Source organism: Panulirus ornatus, chromosome 2, assembly GCF_036320965.1.
Source record: "Panulirus ornatus isolate Po-2019 chromosome 2, ASM3632096v1, whole genome shotgun sequence".
NCBI lineage: Eukaryota > Metazoa > Arthropoda > Malacostraca > Decapoda > Palinuridae > Panulirus > Panulirus ornatus.
In genome coordinates this window covers 101,334,807-101,356,845 of record NC_092225.1, presented here as the reverse complement: position 1 = coordinate 101,356,845, position 22,039 = coordinate 101,334,807, and the positions used below count along the sequence as shown (strand labels likewise).

Genomic DNA, 22,039 nt, shown 5'->3' with positions numbered 1-22,039 from the left:
AACAAGTAGCGGTGATGTGAGAAGGAGATGGAATGAGTATTTTGAAGGTTTGTTGAATGTGTCTGATGACAGAGTGGCAGATATAGGGTGTTTTGGTCGAGGTGGTGTGCAAAGTGAGAGGGTTAGGGAAAATGATTTGGTAAACAGAGAAGAGGTAGTAAAAGCTTTGCGGAAGATGAAAGCCGGCAAGGCAGCAGGTTTGGATGGTATTGCAGTGGAATTTATTAAAAAAGGGGGTGACTGTATTGTTGACTGGTTGGTAAGGTTATTTAATGTATGTATGACTCATGGTGAGGTGCCTGAGGATTGGCAAAATGCGTGCATAGTGCCATTGTACAAAGGCAAAGGGGATAAGAGTGAGTGCTCAAATTACAGAGGTATAAGTTTGTTGAGTATTCCTGGTAAATTATATGGGAGGGTATTGATTGAGAGGGTGAAGGCATGTACAGAGCATCAGATTGGGGAAGAGCAGTGCGGTTTCAGAAGTGGTAGAGGATGTGTGGATCAGGTGTTTGCTTTGAAGAATGTATGTGAGAAATACTTAGAAAAGCAAATGGATTTGTATGTAGCATTTATGGATCTGGAGAAGGCATATGATAGAGTTGATAGAGATGCTCTGTGGAAGGTATTAAGAATATATGGTGTGGGAGGCAAGTTGTTAGAAGCAGTGAAAAGTTTTTATCGAGGATGTAAGGCATGTGTACGTGTAGGAAGAGAGGAAAGTGATTGGTTCTCAGTGAATGTAGGTTTGCGGCAGGGGTGTGTGATGTCTCCATGGTTGTTTAATTTGTTTATGGATGGGGTTGTTAGGGAGGTAAATGCAAGAGTCCTGGAAAGAGGGGCAAGTATGAAGTCTGTTGGGGATGAGAGAGCTTGGGAAGTGAGTCAGTTGTTGTTCGCTGATGATACAGCGCTGGTGGCTGATTCATGTGAGAAACTGCAGAAGCTGGTGACTGAGTTTGGTAAAGTGTGTGGAAGAAGAAAGTTAAGAGTAAATGTGAATAAGAGCAAGGTTATTAGGTACAGTAGGGGTGAGGGTCAAGTCAATTGGGAGGTGAGTTTGAATGGAGAAAAACTGGAGGAAGTGAAGTGTTTTAGATATCTGGGAGTGGATCTGTCAGCGGATGGAACCATGGAAGCGGAAGTGGATCATAGGGTGGGGGAGGGGGCGAAAATTTTGGGAGCCTTGAAAAATGTGTGGAAGTCGAGAACATTATCTCGGAAAGCAAAAATGGGTATGTTTGAAGGAATAGTGGTACCAACAATGTTGTATGGTTGCGAGGCGTGGGCTATGGATAGAGATGTGCGCAGGAGGATGGATGTGCTGGAAATGAGATGTTTGAGGAAAATGTGTGGTGTGAGGTGGTTTGATCGAGTAAGTAACGTAAGGGTAAGAGAGATGTGTGGAAATAAAAAGAGCGTGGTTGAGAGAGCAGAAGAGGGTGTTTTGAAATGGTTTGGGCACATGGAGAGAATGAGTGAGGAAAGATTGACCAAGAGGATATATGTGTCGGAGGTGGAGGGAACGAGGAGAAGAGGGAGACCAAATTGGAGGTGGAAAGATGGAGTGAAAAAGATTTTGTGTGATCGGGGCCTGAACATGCAGGAGGGTGAAAGGAGGGCAAGGAATAGAGTGAATTGGAGCGATGTGGTATACAGGGGTTGACGTGCTGTCAGTGGATTGAATCAAGGCATGTGAAGCGTCTGGGGTAAACCATGGAAAGCTGTGTAGGTATGTATATTTGCGTGTGTGGACGTGTGTATGTACATGTGTATGGGGGGGGGGGTTGGGCCATTTCTTTCGTCTGTTTCCTTGCGCTACCTCGCAAACGCGGGAGACAGCGACAAAGTATAAAAAAAAAAAAAAAAAAAAAAAAAACATTCTTTAAAGCAAACACCTACCCACTCTGATTCTCTGTACATTCCTTCATCCTCTCATTGACTATCCTCCCATACAGTTTCTTGATATGCTAAACATACTTTCAGCTCAGTAGTTAAAACACTCATCTTTGTCACCCTTGTCTGTATACAGTTGCTTTGTTTATGTATTCTGCCAGTCCTAAAGCATCTCTCCATGATTCATACATACTTTGAAATTCCTTACAAACCAATCAGCAACACAATCACCCCCTTTCTTAAGAAATTTAACCACAATAACATCCACTCCAGCCACCATGCCACACTTCATCTTAAGCAAGGCTTTCACCAAACCACACTCCATGACTCTCTCACTTTGCATACCACCCTAACCCAAATACTCTGCTTCTGCTACCCTACATCACACATTCAGTAGTGCTTCAAAATATTCACTCAGTCTCCCTCACTTCACCAATGTTCCCATTTGTAATTTTTTACTTGCTATTAACCTCCTTTATTTATTTATCTTTTTATTTATTTATTTATTTTCTATACTTTGTCGCTGTCTCCTACGTTAGCGAGGTAGCGCAAGGAAACAGACAAAAGAATGGCCCAACCCACCCACATACACATGTATATACATACACATCCACACATGCACATATGCATACCTATACATTTCAACATATACTTGTATATGGGGATAGAGGAGAAAGAATACTTCCCACGCATTCTTTCCTGACTCATTCTCTCCATGTGACCAAACCATTTCAATGCACCCTCTTTTGCTCTCTCAACCACACTCTTTTTACTACCACACATCTCTCTTACCCTTTCATTACTTACTCAGTCAAACCACCTCACACCACATGTTGTCCTCAAACATCTCTTTTTCAACACATCTACCCTCCACCACACAACCCTATCTATAGCCCATGCCTCACAACCATATAACATTGTTGGAACCACTATTCCTTCAAACATACCCATTTTTTCTTTCCGAGATAATGTTCTCGCCTTCCACATATTTTTCAACGCTCCCAGAATTTTCACCCCCTCTCCCACCGTATGACTCACTTCCACTTCCATGGTTCCATCCAATGCCAAAGCCACTCCCAGATATCTAAAACACTTCACTTCCCCCAGTTTTTCTCCATTTAAACTTGCTTCCCAATTGAATTGTCCCTCAACCCTACTGTACCTAATAACTCTTATTCACATATACTCTCAGCTTTCTTCTTTCACACACTTTACCAAACTCAGTCACCAGCTTCTGTAGTTTCCTGCCTGAATCAGCCACCAGCACTGTATCATCAGCAAACAACAACTGACTCACTTCCCAAGCCCTCTCATTCACATCAGATTGCATACTTTCCCCTCTTTCCAAAACTCTTCCATTCACCTCCCTAACAACCCCATCCATAAACAAATTAAACAACCATGGAGATATCACGCCCCCTTTCCGCAAACCAACATTCACTGGGAACCAGTCACTTTCCTCTCTTCTTACCCGTACACATGTCTTACATCCTAGATATAAACTTTTCACTGCCTCCAGCAACTTGCCTCCCCTGCCATATACTCTTAATACCTTCCACAGAGCATCTCTATCAACTCTATCATATGCCTTCTCCAGATCCATAAATGCTACATACAAATCCATTTGTTTTTCTAAATATTTCCTCACACACTTTATCCAAAGCAAACACCTGATCCACACATCCTCTACCACTTTTGAAACCCCACTGCTCTTCCCCAGTCTGATGCTCTGTACATGCCTTCACCCTCTCAATCAGTACCCTCCCATACAATTTCCCAGGAAAGCTCAAATAACTTGTACCTCTATAATTTGAACACTCACCTTTATCCCCTTTGCCTTTGTACAGTGGCACTATGCATGCATTCTGCCAATCCTCAGGCACTTCACCATGAACCACACATACAATGAATATCCTCACCAACCAGTCAACAACACAGTCACCCCCTTTTTTAATGAATTCTACTGCAATACCATCCAAACCCACTGCCTTGCTGGCTTTCATCTTCTGCAAAGCTTTCATTACCTCTTCCCTGTTTACCAAATCATTATCCCTGACCCTCTCACTTTACACACCACCTCAACCAAAACAACCTATATCTGCCACTCTATCGTTTAACACATTCAATAAACCTTCAAAATACTCACTCCATCTCCATCTCACATCACCACTACTTATTATTACCTCCCCATTAACCCCCTTCACCGATGTTCCCATTTGTTCTCGTCTTACGCAGTTTATTTACCTCCTTCCAAAACATCTTTATATTCCCCCTTAAAATGTAATGATACTCTCTCACCCCAACTCTTATTTGCCCTCTTTTTCACATCTTGCAACTTTCTCTTGACCTCCTGCCTCATTCTTTTATACATCTCCCAGTCATTTGCACTATTTCCCTGCAAAATTCGTCCAAATACGTCTCTTCTCTTTCACTAATAATCTTACTTCTTCATCCCACCACTCACTACCCTTTCTAATCTGCCCAACTCCCACGCTTCTCATGCCACAAGCATCTTTTGTGCAAGCCATCACTGCTTCCTTAAATACATCCCATTCCTCCTCCACTCCTCTTACGTATTTTTCTCTCACCTTTTTCCTTTCTGCACTCAGTCTCTCCTGGTACTTCCTCACACAACTCTCCCTCCCAAGCTCACTTACTCTCACCACTCTTTTCACCCCGACATTCTCTCTTCTTTTCTGAAAACCTCTACAAATCTTCACCTTCGCCTCCACAAGATAATGATCAGGCATCCCTCCAGTTGCACCTCTCAGCACATTAACATCCAAAAGTCTCTCTTTCATGCGCCTATCAATTAACACGTAATCCAATTACGCTCTCTGGCCATCTCTCGTACTTACATACGTATACTTATTTATATCTCTCTTTTTATTTATTTATTTTTATTTATTATACTTTGTCGCTGTCTCCCGTGTTTGCGAGGTATTCCCAATCACCAGTCCTTTTTCAGCACACAAATGAACAAGTTCTTCACTATTTCCATTTACAACACTGAACACCCCATGTACACCAATTATTCCCTCAACTGCCACATTACTCATCTTTGCATTTAAGTCACCCATCACTATAACTCGGTCCCACGCATCAAAACTGCTAACATACTCACTCAGCTGCTCCCAAAACACTTGCCTCTCATGATCTCTCTTCTCATGCCCAGGTGTATAGGTACCAATAACCACCCATCTCTCTTCATCCACTTTCAGTTTTTCCCATATCAATGTAGTGTTTACTATCTTACACTCTATCACTACTCCCACAACTCCTGTTTCAGGAGTGGTGCTACTCCTTCCTCTGCTCTTTTCCTCTCACCAACCCCTGACTTTACTCCCAAAATATTCCCAAACCACTCTTCCCCTTTACCCTTGAGCTTCGTTTCACTCAGAGCCAGAAAATCCAGGTTCCTTTCCTCAAATATACTACCTATCTCTCCTTTTTTCTTATCTTGGTTACATCCACACACATTTAGCCACCCCAGTCTGAGCCTTTAAGAAGGATGAGTACTCTCCGTGTGACTCCTTCTGTTTCTCCTTTTTAGAAAGTTAAAAGTTATTCATCCTGAATTTTACTGATCCTTGCTCACCCCAACTCTCAAATGCCCTCTGTTTCAAACTTTGCATCATTATCTTGACCTCCTGCAGTTTTCGTTTAATTATCTTCCATTCATTCACACCTCTTTTCTGCAAGTGCTGCCCATGTACCCCTCTTTTCTCATTCACTAGCAACTTTTTCTTCTTCATCCCACTACTTGCTACCTTTTCCTTCCTGCCTACCCCCACCTTACACATGCCACATGCATTTGTCATAAATGCCAGGACTGCTTCCCTAAATTTTGAATATTTTAGATATTAGAATATTTGAATATTTTATGTATTTGAAAATTATTTTACCATACAGTTCACCAAAAACATTGTAAATGCCCCTGCTTACTCATCTTGTCCACCTGATTTGTAAACATTCTACTATGCCGTCCATATTTGAGTTATTTTTCTTGATATGTAACTTGTTTTAAGTGCATGAATTAATCATGAACCTCAAAGGGAAAATTGTGGGGAAAAATTTACAAAAGATGCAATTTGCCTTATTATTTACAGAGTAAAAGCCCAAAGTTTAAACACATGATTATGATTCCTGGCAGTAAGTAAGGTTGTTTTCTTATATTTCCTTAGAATATACAGTAATCATTAGGTCATGCATAAGGTAAGAAAAGTGTTGAAAAAGTGCAAAAATTTACATGAAACATCATATAGACAATGAAAATAATCAATGATACAGGACATATAGAAAATAATAGACAGCCACAATAGCTGCCCCCTATTCTTGAACCAGCTCATTATCTGACCCTGACTTTGCAGACATCAGTAGCTTGGGTTGTGACAAAACCTTGAAATATACCGGAATCAGCTGAAAATACCAGAATATTGTGTCGAAAATGTTGTCCTGGCTTTGCAAATTTCTTGTTCTCCTTTTATTATAGTATTAGCAGTATTGTCCTCAAACCAAAGGGAAAAACAACACACTTACATGTATTAACACTGTGTAACATGCCACTTACTAAATTCTTACCCAAAGACATCTTCCTTGGAATGCATAACACTTTTTAGTGCTTAGCAACACAGTGGCTTGCCAGTTTCCATATTCTTAAACATGAAATCATCCGGCATTGATGGAATTCTTAAAGATGCTAAGCTATATAAAGAGATTTATTGATTGGTGCCCAGGATGTGTTCCGAGTCAAAGACTGCTAATCAAGAAAATATTAAAGTCAGTTTTAATAGTGCTCCAATAGAGATGCTTTCTAACACATCTTTGTTTACCTATATTATTATATGGAAGGTATTAAGAATATATGGTGTGGGAGGAAAGTTGTTAGAAGCAGTGAAAAGTTTTTATCGAGGATGTAAGGCATGTGTACGTGTAGGAAGAGAGGAAAGTGATTGGTTCTCAGTGAATGTAGGTTTGCGGCAGGGGTGTGTGATGTCTCCATGGTTGTTTGATTTGTTTATGGATGGGGTTGTTAGGGAGGTAAATGCAAGAGTTTTGGAAAGAGGGGCAAATATGAAGTCTGTTGGGGATGAGAGAGCTTGGGAAGTGAGTCAGTTGTTGTTCGCTGATGACACAGCGCTGGTGGCTGATTCATGTGAGAAACTGCAGAAGCTGGTGACTGAGTTTGGTAAAGTGTGTGGAAGAAGAAAGTTAAGAGTAAATGTGAATAAGAGCAAGGTTATTAGGTACAGTAGGGTTGAGGGTCAAGTCAATTGGGAGGTGAGTTTGAATGGAGAAAAACTGGAGGAAGTGAAGTGTTTTAGATATCTGGGAGTGGATCTGGCAGCGGATGGAACCATGGAAGCGGAAGTGGATCATAGGGTGGGGGAGGGGGGCGAAAATTCTGGGGGCCTTGAAGAATGTGTGGAAGTCGAGAACATTATCTCGGAAAGCAAAAATGGGTATGTTTGAAGGAATAGTCGTTCCAACAATGTTGTATGGTTGCGAGGCGTGGGCTATGGATAGAGTTGTGAGCAGGAGGATGGATGTGCTGGAAATGAGATGTTTGAGGACAATGTGTGGTGTGAGGTGGTTTGATCGAGTAAGTAACGTAAGGGTAAGAGAGATGTGTGGAAATAAAAAGAGCGTGGTTGAGAGAGCAGAAGAGGGTGTTTTGAAGTGGTTTGGGCACATGGAGAGGATGAGTGAGGAAAGATTGACCAAGAGGATATATGTGTCGGAGGTGGAGGGAACAAGGAGAAGAGGGAGACCAAATTGGAGGTGGAAAGATGGAGTGAAAAAGATTTTGTGTGATCGGGGCCTGAACATGCAGGAGGGTGAAAGGAGGGCAAGGAATAGAGTGAATTGGAGCGATGTGGTATACCGGGGCTGACGTGCTGTCAGTGGATTGAATCAAGGCATGTGAAGCGTCTGGGGTAAACCATGGAAAGCTGTGTAGGTATGTATATTTGCGTGTGTGGACGTAAGTATATACATGTGTATGGGGGGGGTTGGGCCATTTCTTTCGTCTGTTTCCTTGCGCTACCTCGCAAACGCGGGAGACAGCGACAAAGTATAAAAAAAAAAAAAAAATATATTATACTTTGTCCCTGTCTTCCGCGTTAGCAAGGTAGCGCAAGGAAACAGATGAAAGAATGGCCCAACCCACCCACATACACATATATACATATACGTCCACACACATATTCATACCTATACATTTCAACGTATACAAATATATACATACACAGACATATACATACATGCACATGTGCATAATTCATACTGTCTGCCTTTATTCATTCCCATCGCCACCCCGCCACACATGAAATGACAACCCCCTCCCCCAGCATGCGTGCGAGGTAGCGCCAGGAAAAGACAACAAAGGCCACATTTGTTCACACTCAGTCTCTAGCTGTCATGTATAATGCACCGAAACCACAGCTCCCTTTCCACATCCAGGCCCCACAAAACTTTCCATGGTTTACCCCAGACGCTTCACATGCTGTGGTTCAATCCATTGACAGCACGTCGACCCTGGTATACCACATCGTTCCAGTTCACTCTATTCCTTGCACGCCTTTCACCCTCCTGCATGTTCAGGCCCCGATCGCTTAAAATCTTTTTCTCTCCATCCTTCCACCTCCAATTTGGTCTCCCACTTCTCCTCGTTCCCTCCACATCTGACACATATATCCTCTTGGTCAGTCTTCTCTACTCATTCTCTCCATGTGACCAAACCATTTCAAAACACCCTCTTTTGCTCTCTCAACCACATTCTTTTTATTTCCACACATCTCTCTTACCCTATTATTACTTACTCGATCAAACCACCTCACACCACATGATGTCCTCAAACATCTCATTTCCAACACATCCACCCTCCCCTGCAAAACCCTATCTATAGCCCACACCTCGCAATCATATAACATTGTTGGAACGACTATTCCTTCAAACATACCCATACCTATATGCATTATTTAAAGGCTTTATTGGGATACTAATGTTAGCACAAATGATGGTGTGTGCACACATGGTAAATGTTTTGATTCTCTTTATAATTCATAATAGTAACTCATACAGTAAGTTACGGGACAAGTACTCACTGGTGCATTCAGTCTAATAAGTATGAAACAACCCATCTGTGCATTTTATAATGTGTAGTAATCACATCTAAACTGTTGTTTTACCTTGAATGCCTGTGTTAGAAACATGGACACCTGCTAGCCTTTTTTGAAACATTTTGGGCCTCTTGCAAACACTAAAATATGCGAAAATACAATAAATTGATCAACCACATTGTAGTAAACATGACTGTCAGGAGCCTCACTATATTATATAACATGCATTTTCACATCCAAACTGTTGCTTATCCTTAAAGGCTTGCATCATTACCACCTGCCTGTAACATCCCAGACATTATGCATGTTGAGCAAACAGAAAAATAGGCAAAAATATGGTAGATGAATCAAACACAGTGCTGAAAATGATTGTATGGAGCTTCATCATCCCTTTTTGCCTACATTTTACTCTCAAAATGTTGCTTTTCCATAAATTCTTGCCCACGTTACCAGTGTTAACACAGGCCTTTCTCCAGGCGTTTTTGACCTGTTGGATATAAAAAGTAGGCAGAATTTGAATAGATAAATCAAACCATGGTGTGGTAAACATGATTCCCACATTGCTGGAAATGAATGTCACGAGCTTTGTAACACATTTAATTGCCCACACTGGTGGTTTTTCGTAAATGCTTGCCCACATTACAGGCACTTAGCACCAGTATGCCTTTTTTCAGACATTATGGGCCTTTTGTGCACACATAGACAGGCAAAAATACAGTAAATGAATTGACTATGGTGCATTTGAACCTGGTTGTCAGGAGAGTGTTCACAACTGGTGGCCAAAGCATTAATGCTTATCAACATGCGTTTTTCCCATTGGCTGTGCACAGAGCTCAGACTAAAGGAGAGACCTGTGTGTGTTTCATGCTCTTAGATGGACATCTGAACAGCTTGACAGATTTTAGTTGTTTTTTCCCCAGGAAGATTGCCATTAAGAGAATTATAAAGCAGCATTAATCATAGGAGCACTGATCAAGGTCTGTCTGTATAGGACAGCTGCATTGAGTTGTATACAAATTGTCAGGTATACATGAAAGCTGCAGTGAATGGGTTAAGTTGCAGTATCATTTGAAAACTTTGATAAAAAGCATGTAATAACCTATTTGTAGATACCAATTTGCATAGAACAGGGAGAGTGTTCTAGAGTCATGTGATCCCATCTCGTAAACTTTTTATGCCATCAAGTAGCCTTTGATGAAGTGTACCTCAGTGAGGACACATAAATGGTTGAATTGAAACTGATAAAAAAAAGTTAAGAAAATGGAAGAAAGTGTGAATGGAATGGACATGAATGGAAATGTTGGTCTCGCTTGACAAGTCCATTTGTGTGCAAAATGAAAAAATATGAATTTTATATGTAAGGGTTGAAGTCCATGTTTCACTTTGGTGCACAAGGCAGGGTCTGAAAAAGTGTGTGAGTGATATCAGGTCCATCCCTGGAAGTTGGGATGAGAGTTACAGATGGATTATATACTTGCTTTTGTGTACCTACATGTTTTTCCCAAAAGGCAGGCTGGCATATAGCACTAACTGAACAACTTGTGTGATGAATAGGACTTTCCCATCATTTTATTCATTACATTATTGTCAATCTTGGCTTCATTTGGTGCTGACCTCAACCAGAAATCAAGTTCTCTTATAAATGTTTCTGTTGTAACCTCGTGTATGATTCTCATATCTCTAGGTGTTTCACTGAGTAGTCTTTATGTTTTTATTGCAGGGCTGTCATAGAGTTTTGGTTGATATTCTTTTGTCTTTGGGTCTTTATTGTGGATAGAGGTTCTGATGTTGGAGCATTATGCATGAGGTGGGCAGATGAAGCTGTTCTTCGTCTGTTCGTGGTGCTACGTTGCTAATGTGGGATACAGCAAAAAAGTATGAAAAAGTCTTTTTGGTATATTCCATGGCATTCTTGAAGACTTGATAACTTTATTCCTTCTTTGTTTAGAGGTTTCCTGGTTCATAATATTGGCATTATACAGATAGGTAGATTGTTAATAGACAGAAAGAAAATAGAGAGGTGGTCTTTACCGTTTATTCACTAATGATGTTTTATCACTTTTCCTGGATGTTATATCACTTTCCTGGCCTTTCTTATCTTTAATTTGTCTTTTCAGCTTAAAACTATCATCATGATTTATAACCTGTTTCATAATGATGGAAGAAGGTTTTTCCCTTTTTGTTGTCTTTTGAACATTGTACCAATAGAGGATGTTGTGACTAACAAAGTACTTCCTCTCCCTCAGGCATATCAAATGTCAAAAGTCGGGAGAGTTTGGTAATGTCAGCAGAAGATGACCCATTTGGTGCAGCTCCATTTAATGCCCCTGGTAAGTGTAGCACTTACTCTCAGTACTGATATTTACTGCTTACCCTTAAGTAGACAAATAGTGATTCTGTAAATTATGATTATTAATATAGAAACTGAATGTTTTATTCAGTATTATCTGCATGAATCAAAGACACATGAAACGACCCCCTCATGAATATTGACAAATAGAAGAATGCAAGGAATCCATTGCATGTATGGCATTGTGTGTGAAGGATGTGGCTATGGTAAAACTACTGAATATAAAGTATTTACCAAAGAAAAGATGAGGAAACTGTGATTCATTAAGGCATGATTTTGAAATTTGATAAATACCATTTTAAGGTTGGCTCAAAAAAAAAAGATATTTCCTTTTACTCTCTGACATTTTTCATTTAGATGCAGAATCTAGTAGACATTTTGTAAGAGTATATTCAGATTCATAAAAAAACACGCAGTAATTATATTTTTGAAAATGATCATGTAAATCATTAATGCATAAACTTAAATAATGGAGATTAGGGGTTTCACTATGAATAAGACAGTACCAACAGTACAAATATTTTACCAATGAAAAACTACAGTGTACATATACCTGGAAATATTCTTTTTCTTTCTTTCATACTATTCACCATTTCCCGCGTTAGCGGGGTAGCGTTAAGAACAGAGGACTGGACCTTTGAGGGAATATCCTCACCTGGCCCCCTTCTCTGTTCCTTCTTTTGGAAAATTAAAAAAAAAACAAGAGTGGAGAATTTCCAGCCACCCGCTCCCTCCCCTTTCAGTTGCCTTCTACAACACGCAGGAAATACGTGGGAAGTAATATACGGTATTATGATATACATAGTTCAGTGAATTCAGTAACTAAAAGAGAAAATACCGGATATAATTCCAGTGCATACTTCAAGTGCTGTGTCAGCATTGCTTGCAGGTGCTGATGGAGAGGGAGAAGGTGAGAGTAGTAGTTAATTGGCAAGGGGGTCATCTGGGTCAGATGACAGTTGACGAAGGTGATGATGATGATCAAGTGGATTCAGTTGTTACATTGCCAGATATTGCTGGCTGGTCCTCCTTATGAGTATCCTTTTGCGTAAAAAGAAACCTAGTGATGTCATTCTCTTCAGCACCCCCCCCCCCCCTTACAAGCAGCTTGAGGCAATCCTTGACAGCTTTGAAACTTGTTGTAGCCTTCACTTTACGGGAAATGTACATTCTTGAAGTCTCTTTTTCTCCAAAAGAATGCGATCTTTTCCATGTTGAAAATCTGATTAGGAAAATAACTGCCTTCCTCGATGATGGTCTGGAAGGTTCCTGGGAAATTTTTGGTGGGAATGACATCAGCAGAAACAACCTAACCAGTCAGTCATTATGTGGTAATTGTACCATTTCCTAAACCTCACGAACCAATTAGGATTTGCTTGAAAAGTCTTCGTTGCTTGTTCTTCTAGTACCATGCCATCATGTATACTCCAGGCCTTTTCTTATATCCCAAGCCTGCAGACAGGAATACTTTCATGAGTACGGTGTTCGATCCATGTGCTCAACATTCGTTGCAGTCTCTCCATATTAGAACTTCAGGAATACTGATTAATGTTTTACTCTCAGCACTCTTCTTGATCTCTGCACTGTCACAAGTAGTCCATAAAGTAGAATCACTTAAGTCTAAGGACATTTTCAGCATCAGCTCTTCATTCAACTCTCATAATGCTTCAGGACATCCATCGTAACTTAAATGATGATGGCCTCACATTTCTTAGCACCCTGTTACCAGGAGAACTAAATGGTGGTGTCCTCACACTTCTTATCCCCCTTGTACCAAGAAAATTTAAAAGATGCATTAATAGCATGGTGAAAGGAGCAAAACATGCAATATTTGGTACTTTGCAGCACAAAATACTTTATCTCTGTGACAATAGACTATGGCCACACCATGCGTACACACACTTCTTGCATGGCAATAGCAATGGTGTACCACCTCTCTGCCAGCCCAGTGATAATTGTATTATTCCAAACTAAAGCCACATAAATTAAGAAAGGTGGTGCATGTACGTTATTCTAAAAATGGCACAAATTAGATGTGTTAATCAAGAGTTTCCTGTATATGGAGATGTGTATGTTGTGTTATAAGAAGTGCATTTCATTAATTGGTATCCTACATAAGAGATCAGCTGTACATTTTCCACCTTATGACCCACAATCTGGCTAAATGTGCCCTCCATTATGAAAGAATATGAGACCAGTGAAAAATAGTGAACTTCCACATGTGTACAACCAAAACATGGTCATAGATAGTGTATACAACAGACTTCAAGCCCTGATTACTTAGCTGCCATCATTCTTATGTGACTTCATGAGCATATTTACTGCAAAAAGCCACCAGCTAAAGACTGAAAAATCAAGGAGTACTCAGACTTCAGATGCCATTTTGGTAACTTCTCTGTTCTCATCTTTCTGTTGTTAAGTAATGCAATGAGTTTGGCGCAAGCTGTTGCCTTAATAATTAAATGATATGTGGAGCCTCAAACAGCTCATTTCTAAACCTCTCAACCAGAAAGTGTCAGAAGCCCAAGAGCACTGCTTGAAACCTTAAAAAAGAAATTGCATGTTGCTTTGCCTGTTGCTTTTGTGATGCAGTCTAGAATTACTGACATCATAAGAAATAAGAATGCCGAAAAAGAATGGGAATTATCTTTTCTATTACAAAATCAGTGAAAATTAATATATTATTAGGCACCTTCTATTTTTCTTATAACTGGAAAAACCTTTACTATTTGTATGATTATTAAAATTCCAGTTTAGATATCTTTAATCAGATCTATGTAAATCATGTTAAGAGGCATATTACAGAAACATTCATCTTTGTGCTAAGCTTTTATAATGAGTTCCCATTAATAGAGAGAGAGAGAGAGAGAGAGAGAGAGAGAGAGAGAGAGAGAGAGAGAGAGAGAGAGAGAGTGAACATTATCTTGGAGAGCAAAAATGGGTATGTTTGAAGAAATAATGGTTCCAACAATGTTATATGGTTGCAAGACATGAGCTGTAGATAAGGTTGTGCGGAGGAGGGTGGATGTGTTGGAAATGAAATGTTTGAGGACAATATGTGGTGTCAGGTGGTTTGATCGAGTAAGTAATGAAAGGGTTAGAGATATGTGCGGTAATAAAAAGAGTGTGGTTGAGAGAGAAGAAGAGGGTGTGTTGAAATGATTCCAACAATATTATATGGTTGCGGAGGAGGGTGGATATGTTGGAAATGAAATGTTTAAGGACAATATGTGGTGTGAGGTGGTTTGATCGAGTAAGTAATGAAAGGGTTAGAGATATATATGGTAATAAAAAGAGTGTGGTTGAGAGAGCAGATGAGGGTGTGTTGAATTGGTAAGGACAGATGGAGAGAATGAGTGAGGAAAGATTGACAAATAGGATATATGTGTCAGAGGTGAAGGGAACAAGGAGAAGCAGGAGACCGAGGTGGAAGGATGGAGTGAAAAAGATTTTGAGTGATCGGGGCCTGAACATACAGGAGGGTGAAAGGCGTGCAAGGAATAAAGTGAGATGGAACGATGTGGTATACTGGGGTCGACATGGTGTTAGTGGATTGAACCAGGGCATGTAAAGCATGGAAAGGTCTGGGGGCCTGGATGTGGAAAGGGAGCTGTGGTATATCGGTGCATAATACATGACAGCTAGAGCCTTAGTGTGAACGAATGTGGCCATTGTTTTCTTTTCCTGGTGCTACCTCATGCACATGTGGGGGTGAGGGGGTTGTCATTTCATGTGTGGCGGGGTGGCGACGGGAGTGAATGAAGGCAGCAGGTATGAATTATATACATATGTATATATGTATATGTCTGTGTATATATATATATATATATATATATATATATATATATATATATATATATATATATATATATATATATATATCTTTTTATATATATATATATATATATATATATATATATATATATATATATATATATATATATATATATATGGGAGCGGGTGGCTGGAAATCCTCCCCTCTTGTTTTTTTTCTTTTTTTTAATTTTCCAAAAGAAGGAACAGAGAAGGGGGCCAGGTGAAGATATTCCCTCAAAGGCCCAGTCCTCTGTTCTTAACGCAACCTCGCTAATGCGGGAAAGGGCGAATAGTATGAAAGAAAGAAAGATATATATATATATATATCTTTCATACTATTCGCCATTTCCTGCATTAGCGAGGTAGCGTTATCAACAGAGGACTGGGCCTTAGAGGGAATATCCTCATCCTTCTTTTGGAAAATTTCGTAATTTTCCAAAAGAAGGAACAGAGAATATATATATATATATATATATATATTTGGATGGTATTGCAGTGGAATTTATTAAAAAAGGGGGTGACTGTAGTGTTGACTGGTTGGTAAGGTTATTTAATGTATGTATGACTCATGGTGAGGTGCCTGAGGATTGGCGGAATGCGTTCATAGTGCCATTGTACAAAGGCAAAGGGGATAAGAGTGAGTGCTCAAATTACAGAGGTATAAGTTTGTTGAGTATTCCTGGTAAATTATATGGGAGGGTATTGATTGAGAGGGTGAAGGCATGTACAGAGCATCAGATTGGGGAAGAGCAGTGTGGTTTCAGAAGTGGTAGAGGATGTGTGGATCAGGTGTTTGCTTTGAAGAATGTATGTGAGAAATACTTAGAAAAGCAAATGGATTTGTATGTAGCATTTATGGATCTGGAGAAGGCATATGATAGAGTTGATAGAGATGCTCTGTGGAAGGTATTAAAAATATATGGTGTGGGAGGAAAGTTGTTAGAAGCAGTGAAAAGTTTTTATCGAGGATGTAAGGCATGTGTACGTGTAGGAAGAGAGGAAAGTGATTGGATCTCAGTGAATGTAGGTTTGCGGCAGGGGTGTGTGATGTCTCCATGGTTGTTTAATTTGTTTATGGATGGGGTTGTTAGGGAGGTAAATGCAAGAGTTTTGGAAAGAGGGGCAAGTATGAAGTCTGTTGGGGATGAGAGAGCTTGGGAAGTGAGTCAGTTGTTGTTCGCTGATGATACAGCGCTGGTGGCTGATTCATGTGAGAAACTGCAGAAGCTGGTGACTGAGTTTGGAAAAGTGTGTGGAAGAAGAAAGTTAAGAGTAAATGTGAATAAGAGGAAGGTTATTAGGAACAGTAGGGTTGAGGGTCAAGTCAATTGGGAGGTGAGTTTGAATGGAGAAAAACTGGGGGAAGTGAAGTGTTTTAGATATCCAGGAGTGGATCTGGCAGCGGAGGGAACCATGGAAGCGGAAGTGGATCATAGGGTGGGGAGGGGGCGAAAATCCTGGGGGCCTTGAAGAATGTGTGGAAGTCGAGAACATTATCTCGGAAAGCAAAAATGGGTATGTTTGAAGGAATAGTGGTTCCAACAATGTTGTATGGTTGCGAGGCGTGGGCTATGGATAGAGTTGTGCGCAGGAGGATGGATGTGCTGGAAATGAGATGTTTGAGGACAATGTGTGGTGTGAGGTGGTTTGATCGAGTGAGTAACGTAAGGGTAAGAGAGATGTGTGGTAATAAAAAGAGCGTGGTTGAGAGAGCAGAAGAGGGTGTTTTGAAGTGGTTTGGGCACATGGAGAGGATGAGTGAGGAGAGATTGACCAAGAAGATGTATGTGTCGGAGGTGGAGGGAACAAGGAGAAGAGGGAGACCAAATTGGAGGTGGAAGGATGGAGTGAAAAGGATTTTGTGTGATCGGGGCCTGAACATGCAGGAGGGTGAAAGGAGGGCAAGGAATAGAGTGAATTGGAGCGATGTGGTATACCGGGGTGGACGTGCTGTCAGTGGATTGAATCGGGGCATGTGAAGCGTCTGGGGTAAACCATGGAAAGCTGTGTAGGTATGTATATTTGCGTGTGTGCACGTATGTATATACATGTGTATGGGGGGGGTTGGGCCATTTCTTTCGTCTGTTTCCTTGCGCTACCTCGCAAACGCGGGAGACAGCGACAAAGTATAATAAAAAAATAAAAAATATATATATATACGTTGAAATGAGGACTGGTGGAATGCTTGCATAGTGCCATTGTACAAAGGCAAAGGGGATAAGAGTGAGTGCTCAAATTACAGAGGTATAAGTTTGTTGAGTATTCCTGGTAAATTTTATGGGAGGGTATTGATTGAGAGGGTGAAGGCAAGTACAGAGCATCAGATTGGGGAAGAGCAGTGTGGTTTCAGAAGTGATAGAGGATGTGTGGATCTGGTGTTTGCTTTGAAGAATGTATGTGAGAAATACTAGAAAAGCAAATGGATTTGTATGTAGCATTTATGGATCTAGAGAGTTGATAGAGATGCTCTGTGGAAGGTATTAAGAATATATGGTGTGGGAGGTAAGTTGTTAGAAGCAGTGAAAAGTTTTCATCGAGGATGTAAGGCATGTGTACGTGTAGGAAGAGAGGAAAGTGATTAGTTCTCAGTAAGTGTTGGTTTGCGGCAGGAGTGCATGATGTCTCCATGGTTGTTTAATTTGTTTATGGATGGGGTTGTTAGGGAGGTGAATGCAAGAGTTTTGGAGAGAGGGGCAAGTATGCAGTCTGTTGTGGATGAGAGAGCTTGGGAAGTGAGTCACTTATTGTTCGCTGATGATACAGCGCTGGTGGCTGATTCATGTGAGAAACTGCAGAAGCTGGTGACTTGAGTCTGGTAAAGTGCGTGAAAGAAGAAAGCTGAGAGTAAATGTGAATACGAGCAAGGTTATTAGGTACAGTAGGGTTGAGGGTCAAGTCAATTGGGAGGTAAGTTTGAATGGAGAAAAACTGGGGGAAGTGAAGTGTTTTAGATATCCAGGAGTGGATTTGGCAGCGGATGGAACCATGGAAGCAGAAGTGAATCATAGGATGGGGGAGGGGGCGAAAATTCTGGGAGCCTTGAAGAATGTGTGGACGTCGAGAACATTATCTTGGAAAGCAAAAATGGGTATGTTTGAAGGAATAGTGGTTCCAACAATGTTATATGGTTGCGAGGCATGGGCTATAGATAGAGTTGTGCACAGGAGGGTGGATGTGCTGGAAATGAGATGTTTGAGGATAATATATGGTGTGAGGTGGTTTAATCGAGTAAGTAATGAAAGGGTAAGAGAGATGTGTGGTAATAAAAAGAGTGTGGTTGAGAGAGCAGAAGAGAGTGTTTTGAAATGGTTTGGTCACATGGAGAGAATGAGTGAGGAAAGATTGACAAAGAGGATATATGTGTCGGAGGTGGAAGGAACGAAGAGAAGTGGGAGATCAAATTGGAGGTGGAAAGATTGAGTGAAAATGATTTTGAGTGATCGGGACCTGAACATGCAGGAGGGTGAAAGGCGTGGAAGGAATAGAGTGAATTTTAACAATGTGGTATACTGGGGTCGACGTGCTGTCAATGGATTGAACCAGGGCATGTGAAGCGTCTGGGGTAAACCATGGAAAGTTGTGTGGGGCCTGGATGTGGAAAGGGTGCTGTGGTTTCGGTTCATTATTACATGACAGCTAGAGACTGAGTGTGAACGAATGTGGCCTTTGTTGTCTTTTCCTAGCGCTACCTTGCACACATGATGGGGGAGGGGGCTGTTATTTCATGTGTGGCGAGGTGGCGATGGGAATGAATAAAGGCAGACAATGAATTATGTACATGTTTATATATGTATATGTCTGTGTGTGTATATATATGTATATGTTGAAATGTATAAGTATGTATATGTGCTGTGTGCAGATGTGTATGTATATACATGTGTATGTGGGTGGGTTGGGCCATTCTTTCGCCTGTTTCCTTGCGCTACCTTGCTAACGCAGGAGACAGCGACAAAGCAAAATCAGTAAATATGTAAATGAATTTTTTGTTTTCCCGCGTTTGCGAGGTAGTGCAAGGAAACAGACGAAAGAAATGGCCCAACCCACCCCCATACACAATGTATACACACACACGTCCACACACGCAAATATACATACCTACACAGCTTTCCATGGTTCACCCCAGACGCTTCGCATGCCCTGATTCAATCCTCTGACAGCACGTCAACCCCGGTATACCACATCGATCCAATTCACTCTATTCCTTGTCCTCCTTTCACCCTCCTGCATGTTCAGGCCCCGATCACACAAAATCTTTTTCACTCCATCTTTCCACCTCCAATTTGGTTTCCCACTTCTCTTTCCCTCCATCTCCAACACATATATCCTCTAGGTCAATCTTTCCTCACTCATTCTCTCCATGTGCCCAAACCATTTCAAAACACCCTCTTCTGCTCTATCAACCACGCTCTTTTTATTTCCACACATCTCTCTTACCCTTACGTTACTTACTCGATCAAAAGCACTCACACCACACATTGTCCTCAAACATCTCATTTCCGGCACATCCATCCTCCTGCGCACAACTCTATCCATAGCCCACGCCTCGCAACCATACAACATTGTTGGAACCACTATTCCTTCAGACATACCCATTTTTGCTTTCCGAGATAATGTTCTCGACTTCCACACATTGTTCAAGGCTCCCAGGATTTTCGCCCCCTCCCCCACCCTATGATCTACTTCCGCTTCCATGGTGCCATCCGCTGCCAGATCCACTCCCAGATATCTAAAACACTTTACTTCCTCCAGTTTTTCTCCATTCAAACTTACCTCCCAATGGACTTGACCCTCAACCCTACTGTACCTAATTACCTTGCTCTTATTCACATTTACTCTTAACTTTCTTCTTTCACACACTTTACCAAACTCAGTCACCAGCTTCTGCAGTTTCTCACATGAATCAGGCTCCAGTGCTGTATCATCAGCGAACAACAACTGACTCACTTCCCAAGCTCTCTCATCCCCAACAGACTTCATACTTGCCGCTCTTTCCAAAACTCTTGCATTTACCTCCCTAACAACCCCATCCATAAACAAATTAAACAACCATGGAGACATCACACACCCCTGCTGCAAACCTACATTCACTGAGAACCAATCACTTTCCTCTTTTCCTACACGTACACATGCATTACATCCTCGATAAAAACTTTTCACTGCTTCTAACAACTTGCCTCCCACACCATATATTCTTAATACCTTCCACAGAGCATCTCTATCAACTCTATCATATGCCTTCTCCAGATCCATAAATGCTACATACAAATCCATTTGCTTTTCTAAGTATTTCTCACATACATTCTTCAAAGCAAACACCTGATCCACACATCCTCTACCACTTCTGAAACCACACTGCTCTTCCCCAATCTGATGCTCTGTACATGCCTTCACCCTCTCAATCAATACCCTCCCATATAATTTACCAGGGTGTTTTGGTCGAGGTGGTTTGCAAAGTGAGAGGGTTAGGGAAAATGATTTGGTAAACAGAGAAGAGGTAGTAAAAGCTTTGTGGAAGATGAAAGCCGGCAAGGCAGCAGGTTTGGATGGTATTGCAGTGGAATTTATTAAAAAAGGGGGTGACTGTATTATTGACTGGTTGGTAAGGTTATTTGATGTATGTATGACTCATGGTGAGGTGCCTGAGGATTGGCGGAATGCGTGCATAGTGCCATTGTACAAAGGCAAAGGGGATAAGAGTGAGTGCTCAAATTACAGAGGTATAAGTTTGTTGAGTATTCCTGGTAAATTATATAAATGAATAAATACATAAATTCTCATACACACACACACACATACATACACATAGATTATATACATACCAATACACATATACACATGTACATATTCATACTTGCTTGCCTTCATCCATTCTTGACACTACCCTGCCCCACAGGAAACAGCATCACTATTTCCTGTTTCAGTGAGATAGGGCCAGGAAAACAGACAAAAAAGGTCCTCATTCTTTTGTCTCTTGCTCTCATGCAATGCACCAAAACCACAGCTCCCTATCCACATCCATGCCCCACAGACCTGTCCATGGTTTACCCCAGACGTTTCACATGCCCTGGTTCAGTACATTGAGAGCATGTTGACTCTGGCATACCACATCATTCCACTTCACTCAATTCCTTGCATGCCTCTCACCCTCCTGTATGTTCAGGCCCTGATCGCTCAAAATCTTTTTCACCTCATCCTTCCACCTCCAAATTGGTCTCCTGCATTTCTTAGTTCCCTCCACCTCTGACACATATATCCTATTTGTCAATCTTTCCTCACTCATTTATGTCCAAACCATTTCATCACACCCTCTTCTAGTCTCTCAACCACACACTTTTCATTACCACACATCTCTCTTATCTTTCATTGCTTACTCGATCATACCACCTCACACCACATATTGTCCTCAAACATCTTATTTCCAACACATCCACCCTCTCCTGCACAACCCTATCTATAGCCTATGCCTTGCAACCAAATGGTATTGTTGGAGCTACTGTTCTTTCAAATACCCATTTTTGCTCTATGAGATAATGTTCTCTCCTTCCACATTCTTCATAGCTCCCAGAACCTTCGCCCCCTTCCCCACCCTGTGGCTGACTTCCATGGTTCCATTCGCTGCTAAGTCCACTTCCAGATATCTACAACACTCCACTTCCTCCAATTTTTCTCCATTCAAACTTACATCCCAATTAACTTGTCCCTCAACCCTACCTACTAAACATAACATTGCTCTTATTCACATTTAGTCTCACCTTTCTCCTTTAACACACTTGTCCAAACAAAGTCACCAACTAATGCAGTTTCTCACTCGAGTTAGCCACTAGAGCAGTATCATCGGCTAACAACTCATTCACTT

The 22,039-nt window shown here is 41.1% G+C and overlaps 1 protein-coding gene across 5 annotated transcripts in view; it reads left to right on the top strand.

Annotated features, from left to right (window-relative positions):
• Positions 1-22,039, top strand: part of Nak (Numb-associated kinase) — a 555,804-nt gene that overhangs the window by 369,376 nt on the left and 164,389 nt on the right. For all 5 annotated transcript variants that reach the window (XM_071680832.1, XM_071680812.1, XM_071680802.1 and 2 more), the window contains one exon: positions 11,264-11,347. In XM_071680832.1, coding sequence (XP_071536933.1) covers positions 11,264-11,347 — 84 coding nt within the window. The remainder of the gene's footprint in view (positions 1-11,263; positions 11,348-22,039) is intronic.